This window comes from Catharus ustulatus, chromosome 4 (assembly GCF_009819885.2).
Source record: "Catharus ustulatus isolate bCatUst1 chromosome 4, bCatUst1.pri.v2, whole genome shotgun sequence".
Classification (NCBI taxonomy): Eukaryota; Metazoa; Chordata; class Aves; order Passeriformes; family Turdidae; genus Catharus; species Catharus ustulatus.
This window is the reverse complement of record NC_046224.1, coordinates 72,812,697-72,829,942: the sequence shown is the minus strand read 5'-3', so window position 1 is coordinate 72,829,942 and position 17,246 is coordinate 72,812,697. Positions and strand designations below refer to the sequence as shown.

The 17,246-nt window shown below is 41.2% G+C and overlaps 1 protein-coding gene across 1 annotated transcript in view; it reads left to right on the top strand.

Moving 5' to 3' along the window:
- The window catches only part of PLEKHA5 (pleckstrin homology domain containing A5), a 149,283-nt gene extending 139,111 nt beyond the window's left edge, over positions 1 to 10,172 (top strand). Inside the window, 4 exon segments of the mRNA XM_042779230.1 lie at positions 1,482 to 1,640; positions 2,835 to 2,956; positions 3,729 to 3,874; positions 4,988 to 10,172. Coding sequence (XP_042635164.1) covers positions 1,482 to 1,640; positions 2,835 to 2,956; positions 3,729 to 3,874; positions 4,988 to 5,082 — 522 coding nt within the window. The 3' untranslated portion in view covers positions 5,083 to 10,172.
- Positions 10,173 to 17,246: the final 7,074 nt, after the last annotated feature.

Here is a 17,246-nt window from a genome sequence, read left to right as displayed (position 1 = left end):
GGCTCCTATTTTTCTCAGCTCCAGCTCTCAGAGAAGCCTCCCTCCTGCCAATATCATGTTCACAGTGCACAAGCTTAAGTCACCTCTACCAGATTTTTATATCATCTTACTCTCTGTGCAGCAGCTCTTTTTTTTAAAGATATAATTAATATCCTCTGTCATAATCAGATAGTGTGTTGTCCTCTATTAAATCAGTTCACACCATAGGCTTGGAGGATACCCAGGATAGTTGGGGGAAGTTCATGCAGGTGCACTGGGAATTTTGTGCTGAAAGCAGATTTTTATCGATTTTTTTTCTTAAACCAGAAAAAGATATTTTATGAAAAGAGCAGTGCTTATGAATGCAAGTAAGAATGCTGCTAAGCTGATTTGTGACTTGAGCTAAATATGAATGAAATTTCAGAAGATTAAGGGTGACGTTGAAATGCTGGAGAGGAAGGTGGGGCGGAAAGTACAATACAGTAATTTCACAATTACAAGCCACACTGACTATAAGCCGCATCTCCGAGTGTCGGCAACATTTCGTTCTTTGTCCATACACAAGCCACACCCAATTATAAGCCGCTCTGTCATTCGCAGCGAGGACCCGCGTGCAACAAAGTTGCCAAATAGTAAGAGAACCGCGGGATCGCGGGGTTTACTGACTCGGCTCGGGCTGTGTGGGTTTAGCCCGCTCGGGGCTGCCGACGGGGGGCGGGTGGCCCAGCTTGACGCTGCTGCTCAGCGGGGCCGCTCGGGGCCGGCCGCCGCTGCCACCGAACTCACTCGGCCCGGCCCCACACTGCCCTGCGGCGGCAGGCGGGAACGGAGCCCCCCGGCTCCCACGGCGGCAGGCAGGGGCGGAACCTGCCTGCTCCTACAGCAGCAGGCGGGGGCGGGAGCCCCGCACTTCCCCCCCGGGCTGTGGGGATGGCAGCACGGAGCCCCCGCCTCCCCCCCGAGCCGTGGGGATGGAAGCACGGAGTCCCCGCCTCTCCCCCGGGCTGCACTGCCTGAAGGAGGGAGCCCCCCTCCTCCCCCGCGCTGCCAGCACGGATCCCGCCTCCATCCGCTGCGCAAGAGAGTAACCAATTTGTAACAATTGCGTAATGCCAGGTTTTACCTGCAGGTGCTCGGCTCGGCACCTCGGCTGCACTTCCGGGGTTGGAAATTTCAGAAAATTTTTCACATATTAGCCACTCCTGAGTGTAAGCCGCATTTCCAGGGTGGGAGCAAAATTTTAGTCAAAGTGGTGCGGCTTATAATCGTGAAATTACTGTTAATTGTGCAAAGAAGTGTTAAGACAGGCTGAACTGTTTCCAAAGGTACAAAATAAGAAAATTCCAAGTCCTTAATGATTTCCATTTTCTTTATTGCAATCTGTGCTCTCCTTTGACTGACTATAAAATCAAACAAAACGCTTGAAAAAACATTAAGCATAGGTAACTAAGACTGTGATAACTTGTGTAACCATATGTCCATGTACCAACTTTGTTCCACAGAATCGGAAGAAGGAGGATGCAGTGTCTGCTAACATGAAGGAGTCAGAGAGCACCAGTAGAGAGAATAATTTCAAACGAAACAATGGAAGTCCTGGAGAAGAAATAGCACAACTCAAAAATGATGGAGATCAAGAGCATAATTCAAGTTTTACTGAAGAGGTACAGAAGTATTCCTTGTGAAACCATTCATCAGCTTGTCTTGCAGTCACAAAGTATTTTGAGACTCACACACCAGAGTATGGGAAAGTGAGCCAGTTCCTTTTGCTTGGAAGATAAAAACTTCTTGTTGCATATACAGTATTCCATAGAGAATCACAAAATTTTATCAGATCTGTCTATAGCTGAGACATTGAGTTTTCTTCTGTATGGTCTTTAAATAATAATCATTGACATATTCATTGCTTAGGCTACCCAGTGTAATTTTTGACAGCCATTTAATGTCCCTGAATTTTTGTTTGGTTGGCTGTAGTGCATCAAATAGTTTATAGAAAGCAGAGTAAAGCTGACACAACAAATTATATGTGGAAGTAGGCAGTACCTGTACTTTTAGATATTTGTCACTGCTTTGATTTCTGTCTTGAAATAGTTTGAAACATGCTTGGCAGGGAATTACCTTGGTGTTTCTGGCACTAAAATGCGCTTAGCATTCAGCAAAACCTGACTGAGTGTGAAGAATGGATTACTAGAATTGCTTCTACATAATCATATCCTGTTTATAGTTCAATATTTTTTAAAGTATTATGTAGAGGTTTTTTCTTCTTTTATATCCATATTCCTCAGTTAATCATTCTTCTGTTTAATCATCCTTTTTTTTTCCTATTTTATATTTAGTTTTAAATATGTATCTGACGGAGAATGGTATAAAATCAGATAAAAAATTGATATTGTTATCCATTAGAAACACTTCCTTTTGGAGATGCTGTTGCTTTGTTAAATATGCAAATACTTCAAAAGGAAAACTATGTAATACACTGAAATTGTTTATATGCAATCAGACGTGAAGAGCAGCATTCATCTTATCAATAAAATATTGGAGCATCTGGAATTTTTGTTGGCTTTGTGAAGAAAGGGATAGCATGGAAAAGCAGGCAGGCTGCAATCCAAAGAGTTCAGCTAAGTTCTGGAAGTTATTAAGTCAAACCCTGCCCATGGCCTCTGGTATAAGTTTTAGGATAACTCTATTAACCTGCATGGTATTGATAAAAATTTCTCAAGTTATGTAATTCTGAGTTACTAAGTATACATGATGGCAAAATTTGTCTGTTAATAAAACTGTTTCCTGGTACTGTATTTCTTATCTGCCACTTAGTGTGTGTTACAGCTTTTTGTTTCATGATTTCAATGTTTTTATAGCTGTCAAAAACTGATGATCCTTTATCAGATGCACATGTTGCATCTGACTCCAAAGAAGTGAGTAATGAAGAGAAGGCAGAAAAGAAAAATAAATTGGAAGGAACACATGATGGTGATATAAGGTAAAAATCAAACAAGATGTTCAGAGGCTATTTTAAACTTACATGTTGCATTTATTAGCTGAATGGACCAAGCAATTGCCTTAAATACTGAAAAGGTTTATTTATATGGTTTTGAGTGGGGAAATCTAGGGAGAAGTTTAACTGCTGCAGGGGTTCAGTCACAGTTGATGAGTTGGTGGGAGAAGCAATGTTTATTTTCAGGTGTTGTCCCTGTTATAAACAGAATACATTCATAATCCTTGCTTTGGCCTCCAAACTGTGTTTAATAATGTCAGTTCAAGCTTTGTATCCATTTGTTATGAACACTTCAGCCAGTGCTTCCATAGAACGCCCTTTATTGCTGATATTTAGGAGCAAACTAAACATCTTATTCTACATCTCCTGCTTTAATTTTTACCTCACTGCTTTGCAGCATTGCACAATTAGAGGGATATTATATCTTGGATATTTCTCTGTCACAATTCATAACTTTAGTTTAAGTTGCACTAAGTGAGTTCTCACTTTAGGCCATAACTTTGTCACAGAACCTTCAGCAGGAGGAAACTGCAGGAGTATATAAAGCAAAGGAATTAAATTCCGAGTGCTTTTATAAAAGTGTAGCTACACAGAGTAGAAGGGTTTCAAAATGCCTGCTTAATTTACATTACCTGGACTTGCAAGTTGCAACTTTTTTCTATTAACAGGATAAAATTAAATTATAGCTGCTGTACTTAGTGGTTAACACCTGAAATTAAGTCAGAGCAAGTTCTGAATGCTGTGTTTTTTTAAGCAGCTTGCAGAGTGCAACCACAGTTGCAAACCACAAACCCAAAACCAGCTCAGAAGAAAGTGAAATACTTAGTGTTCAAGAACAAGAAGGGATTGTGTCTTCTTTTGAATTAGCAGCACCGTCTTCAAAAGGAAATCAAGCAGCAGCAGGTATGGAAAAGAGTTTGACTGAAGCACAACTTATGCAGTACACATGTAAAACTTCATTTCATTTTGGTTGTGTCTTTTGGTGCTCTGAAACCCTTGTGAATTGAAAATGCTGAGCTAGTTACATGTGAAGTGTACAATTCTATAATGTACAGAAAAATAGTTTCCCAGTGGACAGCTACAGAAATTCCATTTTTCTGAGGTTTTAGTATAGCTTTTATAGTTGCTAATTCAGGGATTTAAATAACTGCCAGAAACTGAGTCATACAGTAGCTGTTGGTTGGAGCAAATCCTTCCTTTTTCATCTCAGTCCTAGACATGTGTAGACTTTTTACTATTACTCCCTGCTGCTAAGTGACCTTAGGTATGCTCAAAATAGTGGAATTATTGAGAGTTTCCAATATTTTAAACTGGCAAGTAAAAGACCCGAGTTTGGCCACGTTTTGAGGAGTAAGAAAGATGAAGCAAACAGCAAACACCATCTGACTGGTGCAATGACTGGTGGTGGGACTGTTTTGCAAGAAGAGAAGAGTGGAGTAAAGCAAAACTGTGCAAAGAAGGCAGAAAAGTGGGGAGTGAGTAGGGAAGGAGGAAGGGAGAAGATAGAATTCAAGACAGCTTTAGGGTATTTGCTGCTGGGAATGGTTAAGTAAGCCAAATGGTTCAACTTATGGATATAAAAGGTGATCTGGACCTTTGTAGTGCAGTCAGCAATCCTTTCTGTGACTTGATAATCAAAGCCAGAACTTGGATGTACATTTTGTGCTGCTCAGCAGAATGAAAAAGCTCAGTTAATCTGAGCTGGGATATGAAGGTGGGCCTGGGCCTATCCCAACTACTTAAATTTTACTTTTTTGCCTCTCTTTCTTGGCAACATAAAACATCAGCATTCATGTGTTTGCTGTTCTATTAGTTATTTCTGAGCCTGATTAAGGATCAGCTATGCTCTGCCTTGAAGCTGTGCTTTTTTGTGCTGATCAGATGTTAAATCTTTACTTGTGTGGCTTTCATTTGCTTCTTATATTTGCTATGGCTTCAAATGGTGATTTTTCAAGCTTGCCTTTATTCTGGCTTCTGTAACCTGTGTTCTTATTTATTTTGCTGTATGACTCGCAGTGAAAAGTTTGCCTTCCTCACCAGAGTCATCCCTGTCACCAGCTCCATCCACACAGAGCCAGCTCACAGAAGGATCACATTTCATGTGTGTATAGTTCCAGAGAAGTACGTTCTTTTTTTCCCACCTCTCCTGTTCCTAATATCCTGCCAGGTATTTGTCTGCTGTTGTTCTTGTGAGAAACATCTGTAGCTGATGCTCAGCTGGACAGAGTTGCCTGCAGTGTTGGATAGAAATCAGCCAGAAAACAAACAAATTTGTGTATGGGTTTGCTTGCAAGGAGTGCATTCCCTGTCGGCTACAGAGAGAAAGGGCTGATGGCTTTATCAAGTGTGTTCTGCACAACTGGCAGGGCAGTAGCCCCTGCAATTACGTGGGAAGCCTGAGCTGGTACAAACAGGGAGTTCAGGCATGAGCATCACTACACAGCTGCAGATCAGTCTTGATGCTTCAATCATGGGCCAAATGGGCAACCAGAGCTCAGGCTTAGTGATGCACAGGCTAATGGCCTGAGTAATTCATGGCTTAAGACATAGAAACAACAATTACAGAACTTTTTTTTACCTTTTCTATAGAGCAAGCCCTACACAGCTACTCTTGGCTGGCATAGTGGGTGATGGCTTCTAAGAATCAGGTTAGTTAGGATAGATTGACATGTCCCTACCTGTGGAGTTACCACTTAATGAATGGAAATATAAAGTGTGTATTTGTTTAGATAAGTGTTTCACAAAATTAGCAGAATATCAGTGTGAGTGCTTCAGCACTTCACCAGCATTTAAAGCAATCCACATTTCTTTGTTGTCAGGAAGTGTCTGTTTAAATATGCTTTCTACTGAAAGAATGAGCTTTGTTTCAATTGAAATGTTACAATGCCATAGCAAATATAACTTTAGAAAGCTTTAAAATCAATAACAGTTTTAAATTGAGATATTTTCTGTCATTTCACTTGAGGAGATTTGAAAATGCATTTTTTTTAAATTTACTGTCCCAGTCTCAATTGCCAAGATTTCATTTTAGCAGGGAGCAACCAGAAATCCATCACCAATTGCATGAAGCTGCTTTCAGCTCAGATGATCATACCAGCAAATCCATTTTCTTTAGGATTTATGCTCAATAAAATAGAAATGAATAGGAAAAGACCTTTCACTCCCTGGTGAGGTGTGTCCCCACCAGGTGAAGCATTTCTGTGTCCAGGACAGTTCTTCCCTCCAGAGCCTCTGAAGATGCTTTAATTGCAGAAGGATCCATCTGGAATGGCACTTGTCAATCTGATTCTCTGGTTCCAGTATTCCAGAGCTTTGCTGAGAGATTTTGGCATGTCTTTGAACATACAGGAATTCAGCATGCCTCATTTTCAAAAAGTCCTGTATGGCAAAGGGAACTTCCAAGCTGTAGGATCAGCCCTGATCATATGGGACCAAATTTTTCAGGCAGCATCTGGAAAATGTAGAGTAAATTTCAGGGAATTAAGAGGTATTACCTGTATTTGGCTTTTACAGTCAATTAGGAAATTATACTCTTGGCACCATGCCGGGGAAATTTGCCACAGGAAATTGGTGGCACAATATATTGAGGGACTAAGCCCCTTAACACAAGGCTCCTTTTTTGTCACAGCCCTCATTTTGCAGAGACAAATCTCTGTGTGTACCACTAACCCTGTTAGATTTTAAGCATTGCATTTGCACTGAGTAGGGTGTGGATAATGAAATTTTATACAGCACCTGGATTCAAAGTTCAGGAACATTTTTACCAATGAACTGCTAAAAGCTATTTATAGATGTCCTTGCAGCAATTACCAAATACAGCAAGCTCTGGATGGAGCACTTGAACTGTGCTGCCAGTACAGTGTAGCAACTCAATAATTCTGCATCCCTCTTCAAATGTGCCTAGCATTTCTAAGATTAGTTAGGATCTTTGCTATTATTACTGGTTTTAGGTGAAGAGCATTTGGAGGTGACCATGTGTAACAGGATAAAACTCTCAGAGTAAACAGACTCTCATTCAAATTGTTTTAAATTAAAAAAAAAAAATCAGTTTTGTTTTTTTCTGTCAAAATATCTTGACAGCAGTATTATTCATCAGGAAAACAGATTTTGGAAACAACTTAAGATATCTTATTATGTTCTACACCTACATTGCTAGGATGAGGTCAGGAATTCTTTGCTGTGCTTAATCCCCTGCGTTCTTCAGACAATATTCTGTTGCTAAATTAAACTTATTCTGTGTCTGTCTTTCAGCACTAACGGCTTCTGTTGAAACAATTCATGCCTGAGATGTATGGACCTGACCTATGAAAATATGAAAAGATATTGTACAGTATATTTTAAATCTATGAAATTCATAGTTCTGATGCTTTTGACCACAGAGCATCGTTTTATCACTTCTTGGAAAATGTTTATTCCAAGAGAGCTTTAAATGGCCCACGTGTACACTCAACAACCTTCAGATTGTTCTCCTGATACCAGCTTGCTGCTACCATTTCTGTGCACATTAAATAAAGGCTCTTTTTAATGTGCAGCCTACAGTTAGAACTTCATTTGCTGTTCTTCAGAATTTAATGTTCTTTTAATGATGGATCATGTAAGTTTACTTTTTTTGCTTCTTTTAGATGCATAACTCGGTTAATTTTACATATCACCACTAAACCTTGTTTTACACTTTTTGAACATTACAATTTATTGTTTTAACAATTTATTTGTAAAATTTTTATATATATATATACATATAGATATATTTAAAATGTGCCATTTTTATTACTGCTTAGTAAAAGATGTCCTGTTTCTGCTGTAATGATTTCTTGGTCAGGTTGCAATGTCAGCAGTTACTGCCACACTTCTGTCAGCATAGACATTAATGTTAGTGGTTACTTTTTCTTGACTAAAATGGAGTGTAGGTATTTTGAGGTACTGGGCTTTTCCTTCATGGGGTTAGGGTGTGTACAGCAATAAGCAGGTTTTCAATCCAGTACTTAGTTTGTGTACAAATGTAATTATGTTCATTGTGTATATATTATACAATGAGCACATACGATGTAAGTATAAGAAGCCACTTATTACTGTTCAAATACAAATGTTCATATCCCATTTCTTTTATATCATATGAAATAAATGTTGATGTTCTTAAGGACTTGTACGGTTAGTATTTCTTCCAGCAAACAGATGTCACACTGTTCCACCTTTTGATGTGGGGAATGCAACAGTTCCCATCCCACTGGGCAACACCACCTGTCAAGCAGAGTAGCAGTGACAGACTCTTAAGAGATCCCAGTCTTCCTCTTCGGGAAAGAATTAAGGCTGCAACATAGAACAAAACAGACAACCTGAGACTGAGATGCAAGAAATACAGGTTCAGCTGCTGGCTGTCCCAGACTCATGTTGTGATAACTGGAATAATCACTTAGTCATTCTGTGCCTCCATTCCCTGCCTGTTTACACGGGAGCTAACAGCCTGAGTGGGGTGTGGTGAGCAGTAATTCAATATTTGCAAATGCTGATTGCCAGGTTCATTGGGGTTAAGGAGAGAAGTATGATGATTCCTGCAGGCTTTGGCATCTGCACAGCATCTTCCAGAAGCTGAAGGAAAACCTGAAATAATCTGTCAAGTGTTGTCACACTGCAGATGTTAGCAGCTTCACTGTTCCGTCTTGCACAGCTGCCTGAATTTGCCTGAGACAAAAGAGGTTTAGAAAAGAATTAAGAGAAATGAAAGTATTTCATTGAAAGCTTTTGAATCTAGGATGTAAAGCTAAGGAATCTTCTGCAGGTTCAGGCAACTGCTGTGTGCTTCAGTGCATGTGTGTGCCATAAGTGGTAAGACAAGTTTCACAGGAAGGCAGCTGCCAGCTCCTGTTGTGCTTTTTTAATCACAAAAATCATATCCTGATCAAGTTAATATTGCTGTCCTAGAAACTCTATAATTCATTGTGCTTTTCCACAGAGGAGTGCCTGATCCTGGCACAGAGTTTGAAATTACTTTACCATTGCCCTTCTGCCCAAGTAGGAGTTTGTGTTTGTTGGATTCTTCTGGCACTCCCAGCTCTGCTGCCAGTGTTTCCTGGTGCTCTTTGCCACAGAGATACAGACTATGTCATCTGGCTACCTGTTGTTCTGCCATTTCCTCTAAAAAGTGAAAAAAACAGGGATCAGAATTCTGCAGCAGAGCCTGGAGGGGTCACAGTGAAAGAGGTGGCTGAAGGAAAGATGAATGGTGATGCAGGCAGACAGCATGGAGCTGAAAAGCTACCACATGGCCCTCTTGTTTTTTGGAACAGCAATCCCACATTAGTGCATCCTTCCATCCAAAAGGTGGAGCAAAGAAGAGGAATGTGATTTTATTGCTCAACCAACCCAGGCTGAAGTGCAGTGGCATCACTGGGACACCTGAGCAAAGCAAAGAGGACACACCCTGTTCTCTCCCTAACCCTTCCAGAGAGAGCTGTTTGCTAGCAGGCTTTGCAATCCCTTTTTGCCCTTGCTGCCAAGAAAAGAATTGCAACCAATAAAGGAAAGAATGACTAAGTGATTTTTGGACATTTACAGATGTTTTCTGTGTTGGTTTGGTGTATCTGCAAGGAACGTGCAGTTTATGATGGCGCTGAGCAAGGGGGAGAATGAGCAAGTTTTGCTGATAGAGCTGTTGGCAAAGACAGCAAAAGTGAATGGTGCAGGAATGTAGTAATGACCATAGACTGTAATTTCACTTCCTGTGGGCACTTGCTGCAAAGACTTGGAGTTTCATTGGGTGCTCTATTTTTTTGTCTTATATATCTATATTAAAAAAATAAAAAATTAATAAATGTATGGCTTTGTGTTATCACAGAGCATCTACTGTTTCTTACCTCATCAGAATAGCTCATCCCAGTGATCATACTCCTGAGATACAGAAATATCAGAATACTGATACGGTCAGCCTTCAAACATCTATTTTAAGTTTGTATCTAGGATATTTTTATATTTCTGACTGATTGCTTTATTGGCTATTGCACTGACACTTGTATATATGGAACGTGCTTTTTTTCAAAAGCAAGAGTCCTTAGGGATAATGCAACACATTCTCTACAGATGTTCATGCTTTTCAGAACCAATTACATCTATTTTTGTCTTTTGTTCACCATTTGCATTGTTCCAAGGCTACTAGAGAATGTGATTCTTTTAAGTCCCTTAATAAAGTGACATTACTCACAAAGTTGTAGTTGGTGTCTTGGCAGTTTTTGTATGTTGTGGACTGGCTCAAAGGGAAAGACCTCACCAGGCAGCTGAAACCCAAACCTTGTTTGTGTTACCACTGAGGTGGAAAAAGGAGTCTTCAGTTCACATTTCCTCAGAAATAGGCATAATAAAATGAATCAAATAAAATGACTCAAGGAAATGAAAAAAAAAATGCACATTTCAATCTAAATCACATTAATTGGACAGTCTGTGACAGAAATCTTATCCACCCTGTTGGATCCACTAGATGTACCAAGAGAGCATACATGGAAAGCATTAATTAATTACACTGGCAGTAACAGATTAAATAAATTCTCTAGGACTTAGACTCGTGGTTTGAGTTGTACCCTGGGTGAGCAAAGCAGCAGAATAGAAGACCTTTAATCAGTGGTGCTGTTGGATAAGTCTTACCTCAAACTTTTCATTATGTTTTAAAGATAAGGTGGAGGGGTTTTATTTTTCCTTTTCTAATAAACCATAAGTAGTACTCGTTCAGATCTCAGAAATGGCTCATCATGTCTTCTCTACACAATGCTATTTTATCCCTGTGATCCTGCATTGTGCTATAATTATTTTCTGAAGTTATCCAAGGGTAGTTTAATCTTATTTCAGTTTGAATCCTAAGTTTAAATGTTATTTTCTGTCCTTTAGAAAGCTGACATTTAAATGGCTGATAAACAAATTGCCTGTACCTGGCATTAATGATATATCTGAAACAGCTTAATCTAACTTTTTTAAGGATGCAGGTGGAGATAACAAAGCAACATCTGGCCCTCATTTCTTCTAAAGAACATTATATATGCTTGCTGCTATATCCTAGGAACTGTTTAGCTTTTCCATATGGGAGCACTGAAGAAGCTGCTACAAAATGAAATGGAATATACTGGGGGCTGCAAACAAATGCCTGACCCAAAATGAAGGCTAAAAGCAGCTGCTTTCTGAACTTGACATGCACAGCTTGTTACCCAGCTGTTCCAGATGTGTCAGCTTTCAAATGTTACTTGTGGAATGAGGATTTTGGTTGGTTTGGGTTTTGGTTGTTTTTTTTTTTTTTTTTTTTTGGGCTTTTTGTTTTTTTTTTTGGGGGTTTTTTGTTTGTTTTGGTTTTTTTTTGGTGTTTCTTCATTCTGTGGTGCGCCAAAGAAAATGTTTTTAAGGTCTGTCTTAATATCTGGCTGCTGTGGTGAAACTCTTAATTGCAGCTCTGGGTAAGTGACATCAGCACAAGATTGCTAATTGCCTGATGTGGCAGTCTGGCTAGGGATGTGTTTAAGGACACTTATTTATGCTGGATTAGGTTATGTTTGGGATAAAAGTAAAACTATAAACAAACAGTGCTGTTTTCAGTGGGCTGCTATAGAGTATATCTGGGCAAAACCAGATGTGGGATCATTAACTTCTTTATTACTGAAAACAAAATGAAAATAAGGATTTTTTTCTTCTTCTTTTTGTCAAATTCTATCCAGATCTCTGTTCTGTGGAACAGGAATACTTCAAAGTATTTCAGGCTAAAAATGGAAACACCCTCTTGTTCTTTTGAAGGTGAAATGAGTACTGCTGTTAAAAAAAACCAAACAAAAAAAAAACCCAGACTCTGCATGTTTAAGTAGAGCAAGGAAGATTTACTTACAGCCTCGAGGTTTGGTCATTGAAAATGTTCAGGAAAATATTTCATCTTCATCCTTTGTTATCTGGTCTGTGTCACAGTGAAGTGGCTGGTACTGTTCTGGAGTCTCTTCTGCATCTTTAAATCCATTGCAGCCCAATGTGTAAAATATTCTGCATTCCTTATGTGCAGGAAAACTGCCTTATCCACAACCCCGATATGAATTCTGTCCCTCCATGAGCAGCTGAGTCCAGGCCATCAATTTTCTTGCTTGGAGTGGTGAAAATCTGCAGGTGCTTATCATCCTGAAATACTGAGAGCATATCATGAGAGACACCCAGCATCCCCAAGTAACTTGAGTGTGAAACTCCTTTATTTTCAGCAATGGCTTCTATTTAACAAAAAAAGAAAAAAAAAAGATTATAAGTAATAGCCACCTTACTAAAAATAAAATAATTAGTAGATGCAAACAAATAGTTAAGATTTTTTGAGAAAATTGTCATTAATTGACAGTGTATTTCAAAGCAATTGAGGGTGGGGAAAGACTGCAAAATTCAGCAACTCAACTTATAAATCACCTCTTAACAATATGAATTTCTGGTGAGTCTTGACACTGATTACATGTGTAGTTGAGTGCTTCATACTGTGCAGCTTTATTCTTGGTAAATTCCCATGTCAACAAGAATGTGGAGGCTGTTTCAGACGTTTTGGCTTGAAAGAGGAACTTTAAAGATGAATTTTTTTTTTTTTTTTTTTTTTTTTTTTTAAGTATGCTCATCCACCATTCTAGAAAACAGGGGAACAGCTGTTAATGGCTGTTGGGTTTACTCTTTTTATACACTAAAATGGTTATTTCTAGACGGGGAAAAAAGACAGCTGAACTTTGTGGTGAATGTTACCTGATGCTGTTCTGTGTTGGGTTTTTGGCTACCTGGAGAATGTCTCAGAGAGTTTGCACATACAAGGCCTGGCACTGCAAGGAAGCCTGCTTGTAGGAGTCCAGTCCTGCTGAAGGTGTCATTTTGTGAGCAGGGAAATTGCCTGGAAACCAAAATCACCTTTGAATAACATTCCTGGCTGTTTTCTTAGCCTGTGCCAACAGAGCTGTAATACTTTGTAACTACTGCTTCTAGTATATTGTGCCTACAAATAATAAATATTTTTAATGGAGACAAAGTGGATAATGTGTGAAATCCTGACCACTATTTACAAGGTAAGAGTTACAAATGAACCAACCAGCCTCTGACATGTAGGGGATTGCCTTAGTGCAGAGGAATTGGTTAATACTTGTGGACTACAACGCTGGGAAAACCACACCTGCTTGTATAAGCTGATTGGGGGGATAACTACTCTGACCTCACAGCTTTTTATTTTAAAAATTTTATTTTGTGATCTTAAAGCTATTCCATTCTGTGTGATCAGCTAAACATAACCTAGCTAAGCTCCACTTCATTTCCATCATCTTTATTTTAAGACAAGGGAGACCAGAGGTCGTGACATTTTGATCATTTTTGCCTCATTAAAATCTCGTGGACCCCAAGGAGCACAGCTGGGTCATGTTTGCACAAGGTGGGGCTCTAAAGCCTTGCTTTGAGCCGTGCCTATTTCCCAGAAGTGCTCCACACGGGTTCCCATCCATGGCTGGCTGTTTCCAGGCTGGAGCACTGCAACAGGATCCCCCACTTGTCCAGCATTTTCAGTAATTAATCACAGGCAGTGTGTGAAGTCTGAGCTCTCTGCAGCTGACGGCTCCAGACTGCTAAGAGGATGTCAGTGAGTCCTGATTCAAGCTTTAGCACTGCAGACTCTTCAGGCAATTCCCAAACCCTTGGGTGCCCTCCCTGCATCTCTGAATGCAGCAAAGCGCGTTTGTGTTTGCTGGAATGGATGGCCTCCTGCTGGAGGAGCTGCACATTGTAAGGATGCCCAGGAAGCTGCATCCGTGTTTGGGGAAGTGCCCTGCAGGAGGAGGTTCCCCCCAGCCCTCCCTTTCTGCTGCAGCTGGCTTGGGCTGCCCAAACACTGCTGTCACCTGTGTGTAACTCAGTGTGCACAAACAGCCAGGCTGCTGCTGCTGCTGCTCCTGCTTGGCCCCACTGCTACTTCTGCAGCTGCTGCTCCTTTCCCACTGCAACTTCTGCTGCGCTTTTGCCAATGCTGCAGCTTCTGCTATTCCTTCCCCACTGCAGCTCCTTTCCTTCCCCACTGCAGCTCCTTCCCTTTCCCACTGCAGCTCCTTCCCCACTGCAGCTCCTTTCCCACTGCAGCTCCTTTCCTTTCCCACTGCAGCTCCTTCCCCACTGCTGCTCCTTTCCTTTCCCACTGCAGCTCCGTTCGTTTCCTACTGCAGCTCCTTCCCCACTGCAGCTCCTTTCCTTTCCCGCTGCAGCTCCGTTCGTTTCCCACTGCAGCTCCTTCCCCACTGCAGCTCCTTTCCTTTCCCACTGCAGCTCCTTTCCTTCCCCACTGCAGCTCCGTTCGTTTCCTACTGCAGCTCCTTCCCCACTGCAGCTCCTTTCCTTTCCCGCTGCAGCTCCGTTCGTTTCCCACTGCAGCTCCTTCCCCACTGCAGCTCCTTTCCTTTCCCACTGCAGCTCCTTTCCTTCCCCACTGCAGCTCCGTTCGTTTCCCACTGCAGCTCCTTCCCCACTGCAGCTCCTTTCCTTTCCCACTGCAGCTCCTTTCCTTTCCCACTGCAGCTCCTTTCCTTCCCCACTGCAGCTCCTTTCCTTCCCCACTGCAGCTCCTTTCCTTTCCCATTGCAGCTCCTTCCCCACTGCAGCTCCTTTCCCACTGCTGCTCCTTTCCTTCCCCACTGCAGCTCCTTTCCTTTCCCACTGCTGCTCCTTTCCCACTGCAGCTCCTTCCCCACTGCTGCTCCTTTCCCACTGCAGCTCCTTTCCCACTGCAGCTCCTTTCCTTCCCACTGGAGCTCCCTCGTTTCCCCTGAGCCCTTTGTGCCCAGGGCGTGGGTGCCTTTGTTGGGATGTTTGGGGGATAAAGGAGGATGGCTGGTGCTGGCAGGACAGTGCCCGGGGTGGCAATGCGGATTGCTCGGGCACAGGGGATGGAGCGGGGCGCACAAAGCAGCGGCAGCACAATGGGATCGGGATGATGGCCATGGCCACAAGTGGCTGACAAAAGGAACAAACACCCAGACGCGTTTAAAAAAAAGCGTCCAGAGCTGTCCAAGACCGTGGTCTGAGAAGCTGTGTAGATGTGCAGCAGCTGGCCTGCCATCTCAGCAATATTTAGTGACATCCCTTCTCCTCCTGGGAATCTGGGTGCTGAGCACGCGCAGGAAATCGGGGATTACAAACTTGTCTGAACTTTTCACTGTCACACATTAACATGCGGATGCAGCAGCCTCTATGTAAATTATGTTATCTGAGCTGTTTTGTGCATGTGTTTCCAGGATAAGGAAGGAGATTATTTCATTGTGTGAACTAATTACCTGTGAAGGAAAAGTTTAGAGCCTTTTAAATGTTAATGCCAGGCTGTATTTTTATTAACCTTCCTACTCAATGATGCAGTGTTGTGTGTTTATTGTGTATTTTCAAATGTTAAGGACTTGATCCTTTAACCTAAATGAAAGAAGATCTTGATAGGACTTGGCATAAACAGGTTTCTTTGCAAAGTTGCAGCCACATCTCAGAGCTTTCCTTTGCCCATAAAATGGGCTTGCTTCACCAAATGGAAAGACAAAGTGACTTGTAAGTATTGAGATATTGCTGCCTAATGGTGCACAGCAACAATTAAAGATAAAAAAGAGGCAATCATATTACACTGGAACTGCAAGATCAATTACTGCAGAACAGACAAAATGTGTTTTTGGCCTAACCTGCAGTTGCACATAACCAGGGCAACAGAATTTGTGTTGATGCAGCAGCTCTGAGCCCAGATGGGAACAGCCCTTTCAGTTTCAGGTGGACAGAATGCATGGTGTAAAGTTAAACATGCTCACACTTCAAACATTATGATACAGGAAAGAATTTGTGTGAGAATCTGATCTCTCGTGGTTCCTACATCTCACACAAAATTCTGCATGTTGCTTATTAGTATTATGATTAGGTAAGGGAGGAGGGGAGTAACTTTCAAATGCATGGTGTTTCAATATTTATATGGCTTTTAAACCAGCCTTGATTTTGTCATACTTTGTTAAGCATGATATAAACTGAATTGCTGAGGTTTCACTGTAGAACATAATATGAATGTGCATGCAATATGCCAAAAGGAGTTACCATAGTGCAGTGCAAGTGGTAGACTGAGATAATTCACTGCAAAATTACAAAGTCCCAGAATCTGACTATACTAATATGCAGAAGATCTCCAAAATATGAACTGTTATAAAAATCAGAAACAGGAGTGGTTCACAAACATTGGTCCAGGACTTAATTTATGTTTTATTGAGGATGGTGAGGAGAATGTTTGGGTTTTTTTCTGTAAAGTCCCATTTTAAATTGGCTGCTTTGCTTCCTTTCTACATGAAACTTGGGCTTGAGAAACTGGGATGTGAACATGTTTGAGGCACTTTTGTGTGAGATCAGGTCCTCAAGATAGCAGGGAGAACAGAAACCATGGCCTGAAGTGGTGCCAAAGGATTTTCCTTGGAAGAAACAAGGCAGAAGTAGGTCACTGCTCTCTACAGAGCTGATACCTTCATGCTTTCAGAGCCTGAGTTACACTTCTGTAACACATCCCTCTTTGTTGTACTTCTTACGCACTAGCACAGCTGAAATCAAATAGCTTCCCCAATTTAAGAGACCCCAGTTTCGTGTGAAGACATGGAGGCATGGACTGTAAGATTCACCACATTTTAAATCAGCTCTTTTTCACCTTGCTCTAGAAAGATTCCTATATTTCCCAGGCTTTAGATAGCCAAATCCACTTTTCACCCAGATAAAACAAATACTTAGAATTGCTGAACCCAGACAGAAATTCAACTGCAAAGATGGTGGTTCTGATAAATGATCCAGTTAAATGCAATATAAAGCCAAACTGCTGCTGACAGTATGGCTCTGTAGCAACAGCTTGCCAAGAATACAGAGTGCCCCTTTTCCCACTACAACTTCAGTATTATATGAGCTTGTTGCCCTTCAGATGAGCACTGATCTGCCTAGAAAAAGTACTGGATAGTATTTGTTTCTTGAATACAGTTTGCATGTGTCACTAGGCAAAGAACATCAAGCACATAATATTCACCTTGACTGAAAAAAAATAGTTTTAAAAGACTGACTAAACTCAAAAGCTTTATGTCATTAAAAGAACACTCCATGTGAGGGTTTAACAGCAGCTTTCACTGGAAGGCTTCAAAGACAAACAACGGCACCTCAGAGCAGGCCTGGCAAAGACTGTCTTTAGCATATCCTAACCATGCATAAATTTCTGCATAACATGCTAAAAGGCTTTGCCCACCCCTCTGCAGTCAGCTGTGTGGAGAATCTGGGA